Source organism: Scomber scombrus, chromosome 6 (assembly GCF_963691925.1).
Source record: "Scomber scombrus chromosome 6, fScoSco1.1, whole genome shotgun sequence".
In the NCBI taxonomy this organism is placed as follows: domain Eukaryota; kingdom Metazoa; phylum Chordata; class Actinopteri; order Scombriformes; family Scombridae; genus Scomber; species Scomber scombrus.
This window is the reverse complement of record NC_084975.1, coordinates 6971967-6986251: the sequence shown is the minus strand read 5'-3', so window position 1 is coordinate 6986251 and position 14285 is coordinate 6971967. Positions and strand designations below refer to the sequence as shown.

Genomic DNA, 14285 nt, shown 5'->3' with positions numbered 1-14285 from the left:
AACAAATGAAAATCTAATGCAGAGAAGTAACAAGTCAGTCGGGATGTAATTAAAAACTTGTGTGGAGATCACTTATTGTTGGTCACCTTTTAACACCTGCATCCAAAGGTGAGATGACTGTTATGCAATTTTGTATAGTTAAAAGATCTTTTTCTATTGGCTGGGCCGCTGGGGGAAAGTCACATGACTCTGCAGCCAGAGGTCGCAATAGCTGACAGCAACTTTTTTTAATCCTCATGCTTTACGCAAGGTGTGTTTCATCCTTATATTCCGAAACTCTACATTTCGACACTTTTGGATTTTGTTTTTAAAAAAAGAAATATGAGCATCCCAGTGGTGGATTTTGGCGAATGCAGCCTGAGTAAGAAAGAAGTTTCTGGTGAGCAGCTGCAAAACTTGAGCAAAGAACTGAAAACAGCGTTCACAGAAGTTGGATTTGTGTTTCTGAAAAACACCGGGATTGTCCAGGAGGAGGTAAGAAGAGCGAGGAGAAGTTAGAGAGAAGCATGCAGTGGGTTTGCAAAGTGGGAATATGCATGTTTTTGTGTGTCTCTTGGTGTGTTTGCACAGGTCGATCGTGTCATGGACATATCCAAGACATTCTTCCTGCAGACAGATGAAGAGAAAAAACCCTTCACTAGGAAAACCTTCCCTAATAATCTGAACCATGGTTGGGTGTCTTTGGAGACTGAGAGGTAGGAAACGCACCCAATTCTTTCTGTGTTATAGTTATAAATTTGCTCCTTTTTTAAATTTATTTAAAACTACTTTTCAGGTTGAATCCAAGTCGACCTGGAGATCTAAAGGAGGCGTTCAACACTGCTTCACTGCACCCTGACATAGTAATAAAGACTCACTATCATACATTTCATACTAAGCAGCTGTACTGTAGGAGTGTAGTTTAGTCACACAGAGGACAGATTCATCCAGCTGTGGTTTATCAGTTTGGGGGTGAAAGTGCAAGTTATTGAAGTGAAGTTATTTTTATTGATGTTATTGCACCATAGAAAGTTTGATTATTATCTTTATTTATTATCTGTGCAATTTGACCTATAACCTATAAACGTTATCCACTGATCAGAGCTGCAGAAAATTAATTAGTAACAATTTTTCATCATAAAATAATTAAATAATCCAAACATATTTTAATAAATAATTTTATTTTTTAAAGCAAAAATACAAAACATTTTTTGTCCAAGCTTCTCAAATGGAAGGATCTTTTTTCCTATTTTATTTTATTTTAGTCTCCTGTGATGGTAAACTCAATGTTTTTGGGTTTTAAACTGTTGGTCAGACAAAACATGACATTTGAAGACATTTCTCGAACATTTTATACACAGGACAACCAATTGATTAATCAAAAAATATGAAATGGATTAATTTATAATGAAGATAATCATTAGTTGCTGCCTTACAGATACAATTACTTTAAAACAGATTTATTGGTATCCATATGTACTGTATAGAACAAGAAATTGTGGTACAGAAATGCCACATAGTTGTTTTTTCCAACCAAATTTCCAAATTTAGGGGAATCCCCATCTAAAAATATTGGTTCATGTTATGTTTAAGCTTGGAAACATATAACTTTTTAAAGGGCGATGTATTGTTAATTTTTTAACTTTCAAATATCAATATCTGCCTTATTAAATCCAGTATTTGTCTCGCTCTGACTGCGTTCCTCTCTGTTATAGAAATGGCCGTCAGCCGAAGCTGTAAAAAGCTTCCAGGAGATCCAGACGTCTTTCTTCCATCGCTGTAAGGAGCTGAGCCTGCGTGTGCTGAGGGTGATGGCCGACAGTCTGGGTCTGGACCCCGAGGTGTTTCTCGGAGCTCATCGTTTAATAGGAAGTATGTTCACCTCAGCACACACTCACTGCTGCTGTTGTACAATAGACGACTGTTGACTGGGCTGAAGCTGCAAGAGCACATTGTTTAAAGTGTACGAAGCATTTCTGTTCAGGTTCCTCACCGCTGAGGTCACTTCAGGCCTCCGGTCACACATGCAGCCGTCATGAGCGAACAGACCTCTCACTCAGCAGCATCGTGTTTGTCCTGCTTTGTCAGTAAAGGAAGTTAATATCAGACCTTTGGAAACAAAGCTGTAGGTATTTGGACACTAAATGTGTTGATTAAGGAATTGGATTTATGTTATTTAGAAAAGCTAAATGAATCAACTGAAGATTTATCAAAGTGTATAAAGTTGTAACTTTTGAAGATTTCTTAATCTAGACTTAAATAAATGAAATAAAGATAATATAAAGATCAGGAGCAGAATTTCGGTCAAATACTAGGATAGTGGAAATACCACTGAACCCCACAGTCTCATATTTGTTGTCCTCAGGTCAATTTTGACTCAGAAATGAGGTATAGTTACATTTAAATGAGGCCTATTAACCATCATTTCCAACAATATGTGTAAAACCTGTGATGATAAGTTGGAATGAAGTTGGCTGAAAGGTCTAACACAGAATTGGATGATAATTGATACCTTATGTGCTTTATAAACAGTTAGTTGCAACAGGAGGGTTAAAGGAACAACACCTCTACAGATACCAGTTTTTAGTTTTACACCATGATCTAAACTAATTTACCTCCCATTATCTGACTAAATCTTAAACTCAGTGTAAACTCTTGTCATATGAAGTGATCTGTGACAGTTCTGTCGTGTCTCCCGTAGCCGATGGGAACGGTACGACACTGCGGTCTCTGTACTACCCTCCGGTGAACAGCGAGAAGGCGAAGGAGGGTCAGCTGCGATGTGGAGAGCATTCAGACTACGGCAGCATCACCTTGTTGTTCCAGGGCTCGGAGGGTCTGCAGGTAACGCTGCAAACATCTAAGCATGTCTCAGAGGATATGTTTCACTTTTTTTTACCCTTTGTTTCCCAGCTCTCTCTTTGTTTGACTCTGTTTGTCTTTTACTGTTTAACCACATATTGCAATTTTCCACTAACTGAAGCTTAAGATTACCTCAGTTGATCTTTGTTGCTTCTTTTTTTGCTTAGTTTATAACACAAGCTTCAGTTTTCATAATCTTAATTTATCCCTTGTCTCTAAAATCGAGGTTACCAAACTGTAAATTTGGCATGAATTTTTGCTGCTGTTGAGGAAACAACTAGACATGTAATCCATGATTTTGACCCTCAGGTGCGAAGGCGTTCAGGTGAGTTCATCTGTGCTCCCAGCATCCCCGGAGCAGTCCTCGTCAACATCGCGGACCTGATGCAGTGCTGGACCAGCGACCAGTTTGTCTCTGTGGTGAGTTGAGACCAATTTTCTCCCAGAGAGTTTCATCTATGGAAACACTTGGGTGAAAATTGATTTTTTTCATTGCAAGGGCACAAAGGTGACAAAGAAGAACAAATATGTTTTTCTCAATCAGAGCTTTATAATATTTTAAGCTCAACAGGTCTCCTCAAGTCTCAGGTCTCTAACCCTAACCCTAACCCTAACCCAAGTACCTAGAAATCATTGCAAATGGAAAAGTAAACATAAAGAAACATATCAGACTACACTGAATTGCCTTAAAACATCCACAAGTGGATTTCACAAAACTTAGTACAGCTAAACACTGACAAGAGATACTGAACGTAAGGTCAAGATAGTCGAAACTCCCAAATTTCAAATAGTCTTAGCTCTCTGTCTCACTCAATAACTCAAAACCTCAGCTTAGATAAGAATGTTAAAGCAATGGTTCAGTCCAGTTTTCATCATCTCAGAAACATTTCAAGAATTAATTCATTTCTCTCCCAATAAATCTGGAACCTGTTATTCATGCCTCTCTCGTCTGCCTCAAACTCATCCAAAACTCTGCTGCCAGGATTTTGCTGCGAGATGGGAAGCCTGATCACATTACACCGTTGCCAGCTTCCTTACACCGTCCACCTGCTGCTTTTAGAATTGATTTTATTTATAGCTATTAAAAGACAATATTCATGATGACATGGGTAATTACATTTATTACAATGTGACTATCAATTAACACAGATTGAGTATAGTATGTAAAGTGGTTTATTCTCCTGCTCCTCAGCGCCACAGAGTTTTGCTGCCCCCTGCTGGTGACTCCAGCACACGTCAGTCTCTGGCTTTCTTCGTCCAGCCGGATGACGAGGCTCTGATCACCTGCATTGATGGCTCCAACAAATACCCTCCTGTTACAGCCGGCGCCTACCTCATCGAGCGCTTCAACGACTCCTATGGACGAAGCTGAATCTCCACCCATGAATTATTTTAATTGTAATTAAATTAAATTACAATTGAATTCTCACACACACACACACACACATTGACCTAGGTCTGTAGTGCTGAACTCTTTGTTTCCATAAGATTTTTTACATTTTTTATGTGGTTTGAATATGATTGTGTTTAAGATCATCTGTGAGTCAATGTGTGTTATTAAAAAAAGAGACACAGACCGTAAACTTGCAAGCTCATTCACTTTAATCTCCACATTCAAACATCACACAACACGTGGCTCAATTTACTACACAGAAAGTTGGGCAGTGGACAAATTTTGCTTTTCTGCTTTTTGAAAAGGGACAAAAAAATAAAAAAAATCTAATCAAATCAAACCTGAATCCCTTAAAAGAAAAAATAGAAAATCAGTTGTGTTAATCTTAACTAGTCCGTATTTGACCTGAACTCTATTAAGTCAGAGTTTGTTTAATTTACAGTGTTGTACAGAATAAAATATAAATAAACTAAACATATCCTAAACATAACATTAAAAAAAGACATTCACTGACACACAAACACAACGCACACACAAAACCACCTCAGAATCCAAACAGTCCAACACCAACTCTATATTATATTAAAAGATTTAAATATATATGTAAATCTATCTGTAAACTAAATGTGTTCTTCAATTATCTCGTCCACAGGAGCCTAAAAATATGCATTTATGGAGGAACAGGCATTGTAAAAAAAAAAAAAAAAAAATGGTTTAATATTATAACAGCATGAAATAAAATGATGATATTGAGAAGAATTATGTGTAATTGTTACAGTTTTGAGTCCTTTAAGGAAATTACAAAACAATTTAGAGGTATTACAGGAGAAAATATTCAGATTTTCAAATAATGGCTGATAGCTTATTGTTTGTAACACCCAAAACGGATTTAAAGCATCACATTTTAAACAGAAAACTTCAAGACAAAAATGAACATGATCAAATCTTAGTCTTATTACAGAAAACATTACTTCATGGTTTCAGGTGGAGTTATGCTCCTTTCAGTAAATCACTTTTTTTTTTTTACTGTAAACAGGACTATTTCAGTTATCACCAGCAGCATTGCATAAACTTTCAAGTCACATTAATGACATTCATTTTTTTTAGCCTAAACGATCAGCTGTATTTACCTGAATAAATAAATCATTTTCAAAGTGTTTCCACTGATGGACAGTATCAGTGACAATAAACTACAGTGTACATAAAACAAAACATTCGCTCATCAGGCAGAGCCCTCCCCGTTTCACCCCAAAGCACTTCCCACGGAGAACAGAGTCTTTGTTGTGATCAAAGATTTTTTTTTTTTTTTTTTAAATGAGGTCGATTGTCCGCAAAGAAAACTGGACCATCTCCACATTTCGAGCCAAATGGGCCAGCTACGGGAGGGCGTGATGGGGCAACTGGCACTAAATCTGAAACCTGAAATCAGATGTTTTTCATGTTCTCCTAAAATTTAGACATAGTTTTTTGTTTAATGGTGTTTTAAAAAAATCCAAAGCAAAAAAAAACAAAAAACGGAAATTTGAATCATGACAAGTCAAACACACGTGCAGGCTCACGGGCACACAAACAGCACACAGAGGGATGAGGCCTGCTAAGAATGTCCTGGCACTGGTACACCTTGCTGCTGGTGGCCAGGGGGCAGCGGCTGATTGTTTCCTGGTACAACTTGTGCTACAGTTTCAGCTACGGGAGCGTCCGGCTCTGCAAGAGAAAACCATATTGTTATAGGTTGATGAGTTACATTTACATGATCAAGATGCTGATGCTGTAGCATTCAGGAAATTTTAATTTTCACTTCCCCATTTGCAACCCATACTTCAGGAGTACAACGGTGCATTAAGCAGTGAATATCCCCCCTTTTCAAAGTGTGCAGGAGAATCTATGGTGGCTGTAAAACTCGCAAAAAAAGGCCCTCTCTAGAACCAGTGTATGGTTTGTCCCATCTGGGCTACTGTAGAAACTTGTCAGGGTAACATGGCCGGCTCCGTCAAAGCGGACCTGCTCCCTATGTAGATATAAAGAGCTAATTCTAAAAAGGTAATGAAAACACAATTACTCTTATTTTCAGGTGATTATACACTAATTAAAACATACTTGTGAAAATGATCCTCCATTTCTGAAAAGTCCTAGATGCCACTAAATTCTACACACTGCACCTTTAAAGGTTTTAACATTTTTCTCAAGTCTGTCTTAAAAGAAGAAGGCTGGCGATTTTATATCTGTTTCTTGTTGTCAATAAATCTTGTGTGCAGATCCAAACCAACACTGAACTCCCTTCTTAAAAGTCTTGTGTGTATATCCAAAGACTTATATATCTTATTCCTCGTTTGTTGTCCGAAAACTATGAAAACCCCGTCAGTGAGCCACACTGGATGCTGCACTGGGTCACATGTTCCTTTGTTTTGCTTAGAAACAGCTTGAAAGAGTAATACCAGAATAGTTCAAGTCATTGTTTGTTTGGCTCAGTGTATGAGATTTGCACTAAAAACACAGAAACTCGCCACCCTTTTCATTTAAAACACTACTTACAGCCCCACATGTCCATAGAAAGAGTTAGTAATCTCTGTAATTGTTCCTGCTGTTCATACAGGCGGTTCAGATTCCTTCAGCAGCCTGCGTTAAACAAAGCTCCTCTAGACCGTGGGATTGGATAATACCCACTTGATCTGTCTGAACTTTGGAACATGTTTTTGCACTGAATGAGGACTGTGGATTTTGTCCCTGAGCTCTTACACTGAAATTACTTCAGGAAGATTTCTTTTCCACACGCTGTATTGACAGGAGGGACAAATACTGAAGATCGACCACAGACACCAAAAAAATGTAAAATCTATCCCAGGGTACCTGCACAAATTTAATGACTTTTAAGACCTTTTTAATACTGCCACTGCTGAGACATATAATAATGCAAAAGCAGGATTTTACTGGTATAGTGGGGTTGAAATAGAGCTCAGTTTGAAGTAATTTATATAAGACTGCAACTAATGATTAGTTTCAATATAGCTCCAACTGCTGCTTATTTTTTTTAACTTTAATTAATAAGTTGATTGGATGGTTTATGTAAAATAATCAGAAAATAATGATAAACTGAACAAATATAATTACGCTCATTGACTCTGCCCCAGCTCAAATCAAATGTAATGCCTTAAGTTTTAGATCTTGAAATTAAAAAACTAAATGTAAGACATTTTAAGACTTTTTAAGGACACCCCGCTATCTTTTAACTGTGTGATGGTTGGGTTGATGTAAATATATGTGTTCTTTAAAACTCCTTGGCTAATATAATCAGGATCACTGCAGTGTGATACTTACGTTGGACTGTTTGGGCTTTTAACCTTTCAATTTCTTCTACTGCCTAAGCAGAAAAAGGAGAATAAAAAAAACATTAAAGCATCACAAAATAAGTGGGAATCACAGCTCAATTTGAGTTTAAGATTAAAAAGCATTTTTAGCATGCACACAAATCTGCAGGGCAAATCTTTAAAGGATTATTAAACCGATCGATATTCTGTAAGAACACAGCAGCTACACAAGTACTTCACAATAGGTCGTCTAAGCTGTGACAGAAATAGCTCCATCTTACAAGGAAGTCCATAGTTCACATGCCAACAAATCAAGCACATGTGTAACCATAAATTATTTATGGTCATATGAAGCGTACGTGACTATGGTTATTACAGTTCTTTATTCATTGCACCTGTGAAGAGACTGCAAAGGAATATCAAAAAGGAGGAAATCCTGATTCTTGATTGTCTTCCACCTTCACCCTAAAATATTTGATATATATTTTGTTAATTAACCTGCTGTAGGCCCATCTTCTGAGCATTCAGTTCTTCCTGTTTCCTTTCGAGTTCTTCCCTCTGTTTCTGCAGATCGTCCGACTTCTGGCTGATGTCGCTTGCCTCATTGGCCAGGTGCTGTTCGTACTCTTTCAGTTCCTCGTCGGTGTATGGGTTGTTTTGATCCAACGTCTGTGGAGGCAAGAGCAGTGTGTGAAGGCAGAGGGAGAGGCAAGGGATAGTAAAATGCAATGAATTGTATGAATAATAGGCTGAAATATGGATATGTGATCTTAGAAATGTCTTAAACTACTTTGCATTTGTACAACTTCTATTTTATTACTTAACCAGTTAACTAGAGTTAGAATAAGTCCCCAAATGATTTCTCACCTGCCACTCATCTTTTTCGAGGAACTCATCCTTGTTGGTGGCGGCCATGAACTCGCTCAGCGACACAAGTCTGTCTTTATCTGTGTCCACCTGAACATCAACACATGTTAATTAACTCCAGGGACAATAGGTGGTCTTCATCATTAATCATTTGCTACAACTGCCCACTGCTGTTACTGGTCTGATTTTGGTGCTGCTAGGATGGACAATGTGGAAAGAAATTAACTTCTCTAACCTAAACATGCTGTTTCAGACACCAATACACCACACTGAAGGGCAATTCATTCAGAACTACATTCTGGTATTTAAAAGTATTAAACCTATAATTGAAGAATAATCTATTCACTAACAGGGATGCCTGCATCGCTTGTGAGGCCTGATAAGGACTCATCATTACTGTATTAATAATAAAACATGAGACAAACTCCATATCAGGCTTACCTCGTTCATGACATGCTCTCTCATTCGCAGTCTCTCTTCTTCCATCTCAACCATGTCATCTTCTTCATTTTTGGGGTCGTAAACTTTCTCCAGCTTGAAAACACAAACAGAAAATTTACCTCAGATGATTTTTTAAAACTAATATATCAATATAAAATATGCAGAACCAGGGTGGTGAGACTTAAATACCTCTTTAGTGAAGAGTGCTTCAAGCTCGCTCTCGTCAAAGAAACCGTCATCGTTTGTGTCTGCAGCACAAAGACAGAAATGCACAGTTTGGTCACAGGCATATCAGATTACTTGTGTATCAACAATGTCAGGCTTTATCGGACTGTATGTGCAGCTTGAACCACTGTTATGTAGAGTAAAGGTCATCCCAAAACTCGCCTGGAGTGTAATGTGCAACTTTAAGAATAGGGTCGCAATGATTCAAGTCTGTCCTAAAACAAGATTTAGGTGTCCACTGGCCATTAAGAGATTTCTTTATAATGCATTTTCAATTTAAATGATCGAGAGCAAAATCCACAAGCTTCCTTCCATGTAAAAATGCATCTAAAAGTTTTATTTGAAGCTAAAATGATGCTTCAGTCATCCAAATTAGTCAAATCAAGTCCATGTCTTTCAACATTACAGTTACTTTTGTTACTATACTTCCTCTGCAGCTCAACAGGGAAACACTGTTGTTGAAACATAATGAAAATATGTACTAATAAGACAGTAACTGGTGGAGATATCCACTTTATTTGACTGACTGTACTAACAGTATGAACAGCATTAACAGCGGGCAAAACCTGTTTCATTGTTCATGTAGGCACCTGATTGTTATTTTAAGACAGACTTGTAGAAACTGTGAACCTATCCTTGAATGCTAGATTCAGAAATGGGAGATACGAGTAAAGAAAACCTCCGATTACTACAGTTGTTTTCGGCTCTTTTGACATAAATATGGTGTCTGTGGTTACCGTGCATTTTGAAGAAGGTCTTGGGATCAAAGTCTTGTGGGTCCAAACCGTCTGACTCCTGCCAAACTTCCTTCAGCTGGTCCTGACTGCCCTGCACATAGCAACACAAGATTCAGGGTTTCTATACATACTACATAATTATCGAGGACCTTCTCGTTTAGTCTTGCGTTGAAATACAAGCTGGTGTCAAGATTTTGTCATATGCGTACATCCATTGAAAATGATGTATTTCCTTTAAAATATCAAATATGATCTCATCATCATCTTCAAATGTTGGTTAAAAGTGCTGCTCATCTTAATTTTTTATTAACCCTCCCAACAATATCCAAATAAAACAACTTCTACTACCTTTTAAAATGCTGTTCAACAAATCCCATCACATCCCAAATGCTGTCCATCCCAGTATCTTAAACTCAAACTAATAATCTAAAACATTACTGAGAAAATAACAAAAAATTACTCATAAATGCAGCTAAATGCTACTTAATTAAACTAGTTACAGTCTATGTTATGACTTACAGGGTGGTTAACTTTGGGATGGTCAGCGTGTTTCTTCTTCATCTCCTCGTAGTGCTGCTCCTCCTTTGCGCGGTCCTCCTCACTCATCTTCTTTAGACGTTCTCTCCTCTCATGCTCCTTCATGAGCTCGTACCTCTTGAACTCATCGTGCTGACCCTTGTCAAAGTTCTCCAGGTCTTTTGTGGCCTAGAAACAGACAAAGGTTGAACAAGGGGATTAAAACTTGTATTAAATGGCTTGTATTTGTGCAGCTTTCTGGAATTAATTCATTGTGTCCAACACAAGACAAAAAACTTGTTGTGCGGAGGATAAAGCAAACTGCTTGACTGAATGAATTTCAATATCCTAAAATGTCCCAATCAGGATTTTCGATCAGACAAACATGCTCTTCATGTTTAGCTCATGCAGTGCAGATCACACCAGTTGTTTAATACCGATATGTCTAATAGGTGTTGATTAAGTACTAGTATACTTGTGTTCTGCCCTCCAAAGCCAATCAGCAGCTTTAAAACTGAGAGTAAAGACCATAAAGTTGATCTTATATTCTAACAAAAGATGTGTTGTTACAGTAGAGGATTAAATTGATTATATGAAATCCAAAAGCTGTTGTTTTCCTTTGGAGGGCACACAGTTATTTTCAAATGATAACCAGTGATATTAGTTTGGTCTTTTTTTTTTCTTAGATCTTTATAAATATACATGTTTGATCATACCAAACTGAAAAGTGCAGTCTATACTTAGTGATCACTGTGAGTCTGAGTTTAGCTGACTGTAGTTAGAATAACTTACAGGTGTTGTTTTTCTTTCTCTCTACAGCCCTGCAGATAGTCACCTGGTATGAATCTCACACACAAAGCAAACATTAAGCCTCATTAATAAATGCAGGACTGTAGAGCAAAAATAACACGAAATATTTCCAGGATCTACATGCAAATGACTTTAAACTGCAGTGTAAAACCGGAGAGACAGGCAAACCCTGATTGTACAGACACAATTCCACCAGTAAACTGACTTCACTCAAACCTGATAGCGATTTTACCTCTGGCAAATCAGCCCTCTCCAACAAAGGTTACAAGGCTGTAAAAGCCTCCATGTCATTACATCTAAAAATTGGAAAAGGCCGGACTGGTTAATGCAGCCAACGTGTGAGTCAGCAGGAAAGAGTGAATGACTGTTCTTCACCTGTAATTCTCTATAGGCACATTCATCCTGATTATAGGGATAATATCAGGCAAAGTGTTCTCTACTGTGATAATATGTATGACTGCAACACTAGAGAGCTCATAGGAAGTTTAAGGAATATTGTTAATGGTAATATTAACTTTGTAAAAGCGTTCCTAACATGCGAGAAAAGCCTATAAAGTAACGAAACAGAATAAGTCTAAAAATGTGAAAGAAATATCTAAGGTAGTCTGGTTACATTAATAACTGTGTGTCTGCTCTGTGCATATGTGGCATGTTGTTCTGAGACAAATTTCCAGTTATGTGAGGTAGCCATCATTCCTTGAAGCTACAACACCTTCTGAGGTGAGTCATCCCTGAAACAGACATTACACTTTAATCAGCAGTCACAGCAAGGGCTGTATTTGATCTTGACCTCAGTCCTAAAAAAAATACAGTCAGCTTTTATTTGGATGCGGTTCATGAGTTACTGTGGATTCACTCTGGAGCAGCAAGCTCTCACGTGAGGGGTTGCTGCTACTATAGCTGCTTAGTCAGATCAACCACCGTTAAGATCAGTTTTATGGTGTTATTCCACATCTGCCAATACCGATTTGATGAGGCGGTCCAGGTCATCCACCTCGAAAGTGTGTGGGTTTACGTGGTTGAGGTGCTCAAACTGTCTCAGCAGGGCCTGGTGGTCCACTGTCCGGCCTGCAAGGGAGGTTAAAGAAACATGAAACTGTTTTATTTGACTGAATACATTCTGTTTGATCAAGTATTTAGTGTATTACTTATTAAGATTGAATCCACATAGAACTAGAGAGATGGTATCCTTCTCTGAACTAACTCACTGGCTACTCTTCCCTATGTGTACAGCATCTGTTTATTTTAGCCACTGCTCAAATTTACTCAGGAAACGAGTTAAGTAAAAGTAAATGTAACTCTAGTAATGTTGTCAAGGGATTTTGCTGTGTGTATTTAGTGGGACACCATATGTCTCACGGCTAATGCACCGCTGCACTCCGCTCCTTGTTTTATATGCTTTTAATTACATTCACTGAACCTTTGATTCAGCAGTTTTCAGCGGACAGAGGAAGTTATGGCTGACTGAAGATAGTGGTGTATTACATCATGTTCCTGTGTCTAAGAACCACGTCTCCATGTCACCATGTCTACATTTTTTGTTAAAACATTTCTTTTGCAACTTCAACATAACAACAAGGCATGACGGCTTCTTACCGTTCCCCTCCTGGATGTCGTGTTTGGCTTTGAGGAGCATCCGCAGCCTGTTCATCTCCTCCCTCTTCAGCTCATCCAGCTTGGTCCGAAAATTGTGGTGGACAAAGTCCAACTCTTTGGCAAGTTTGCCTTGCTGCAATCATAAAAACAACACACGCGTCAGTTCAGGACAAAGTGCTCTTGTCAACAAACAGTTTACAAAATAACGGGCTGTACCTTGATGTCCTCCATGTCTGCATTTTTTAACTTTTCTTTAAAGTGAGGGTCTTTCTCCAGGTACTCGATGACTTCCCTGAGGTAGCGGTCGTAGTGCAGCCCGGTGTCCTGAAGCACAAACGAAAGCACACATCAGTGACTGATATTTAGCAGGATATAATTTACATTTAACTTTGTTAAGATGTAACTTGTGGCTCACTTAACCCTTTCTAGTTGACTGAAAATGCTGCTAATAGCGCTCTTGTTTGTTTAGAGCAAATATTATGAATTGCATTTTAACCACTTCATATAAAACAGCACTTCTTCTTAGAGATTGTGAGCCAAATTAACCCCCTAATAAAAACACAGGTATGAATATACATTTTTGTCTATCTACCTATCTAACTGTAATTGCAAACTGAGCATGACACCATCTGCATGACTCACAGCACTCTCGGGTGCTCCCAGTTCCTCTTCTTTTGGCTTTTCTTTGTTCTTGTCCATGCTTATAGGCACTGACTGGACGTACAAACACAAGCTCAGCAGCAACAGCAAGGATTTACCCTTCAATATCACCATCTGTTTGGGTACCAAAAAAAGGGTTAGTTAGGTAAATCTTCATAATAAAGTGAATAAAGTGAAAAAGTTCTTGTGGTTAGTGCAGAGTGGACAGGTGCATTATTTGTACGAAAGGCAACACCTTACATTTTTTAAAGCTACAAGCTACAACTTCACCTGGAGACAGTATGGGATGATGATGTTATGCAAGTTGTGTTAATCTGAAAAGCACAAGACTCTGCAGCACTTAGTGTTTGCTGTATAAAGAAACAGCAAGCTTTACTTTAAACACCTGCTTTTAAAACAACCCCCTATCTATAGCAGAGTTAAACCTGTAGCTCTGATTCACGACAAACACATGTGCTGACTCTGTATATGTATTGAATAGGCTTCTTTAGTGCAGGGGAGACAATTCATTATCCCCGTATAGATAAAAGAGGAAAACGCTACAAAACAAGCTTTAGCATGAACTGTAAAACTGCAATAATTAATCATATCCGCTGTGAAATAGCTCGTTTATAAACTGACACTTACTTTGAGCTGTTTTATCGTTACTTCTCCTCCTCAAAGCGCCTCCAAAGAGCTTCACCGGAGCTTGTTTATAGCTGCTGTCATCCACCACTAACACAAGCTTCCTATATAGCCACAACGTACAGAGAAGAGAAAAAAAAGAGGGCTGCGGTCACCATGACAACGCCCCGCCCCTCGCTCGTCCTCATTGGCTAGAAAAATTCAGCTCTCTGCAAAACAGTCGCGTTGAGACCTGATTGGTCGTTCGACCTGTCAACCAAAGTGTATAAA

At 38.3% G+C, this 14285-nt stretch overlaps 2 protein-coding genes across 2 annotated transcripts; one reads left to right on the top strand and one right to left on the bottom strand.

The window, feature by feature from the left end:
- The first annotated feature begins 177 nt into the window (after positions 1-177).
- Positions 178-4293, top strand: si:dkey-10o6.2 (uncharacterized protein LOC100124608 homolog). The gene is made up of 8 exons (XM_062420121.1): positions 178-474; positions 571-695; positions 776-842; positions 1695-1851; positions 2681-2823; positions 3151-3261; positions 4034-4240; positions 4280-4293. Exons 1-7 carry the CDS (start codon positions 322-324, stop codon positions 4211-4213), a joined length of 936 nt encoding a protein of 311 aa, XP_062276105.1. The 5' UTR covers positions 178-321; the 3' UTR covers positions 4214-4240; positions 4280-4293.
- Positions 4294-4425: 132 nt separating this feature from the next.
- Positions 4426-14123, bottom strand: LOC133981437 (nucleobindin-2-like). Its single transcript, XM_062420120.1, has 13 exons — positions 14019-14123; positions 13374-13505; positions 12948-13055; positions 12732-12864; positions 12100-12203; positions 10329-10514; positions 9810-9900; positions 9037-9095; positions 8848-8940; positions 8407-8496; positions 8038-8208; positions 7550-7592; positions 4426-5938 (listed from the first exon to the last, which is right to left on the bottom strand). Exons 2-13 carry the CDS (start codon positions 13503-13505, stop codon positions 5829-5831), a joined length of 1320 nt encoding a protein of 439 aa, XP_062276104.1. The 5' UTR covers positions 14019-14123; the 3' UTR covers positions 4426-5828.
- Between the last annotated feature and the right edge of the window lie 162 nt (positions 14124-14285).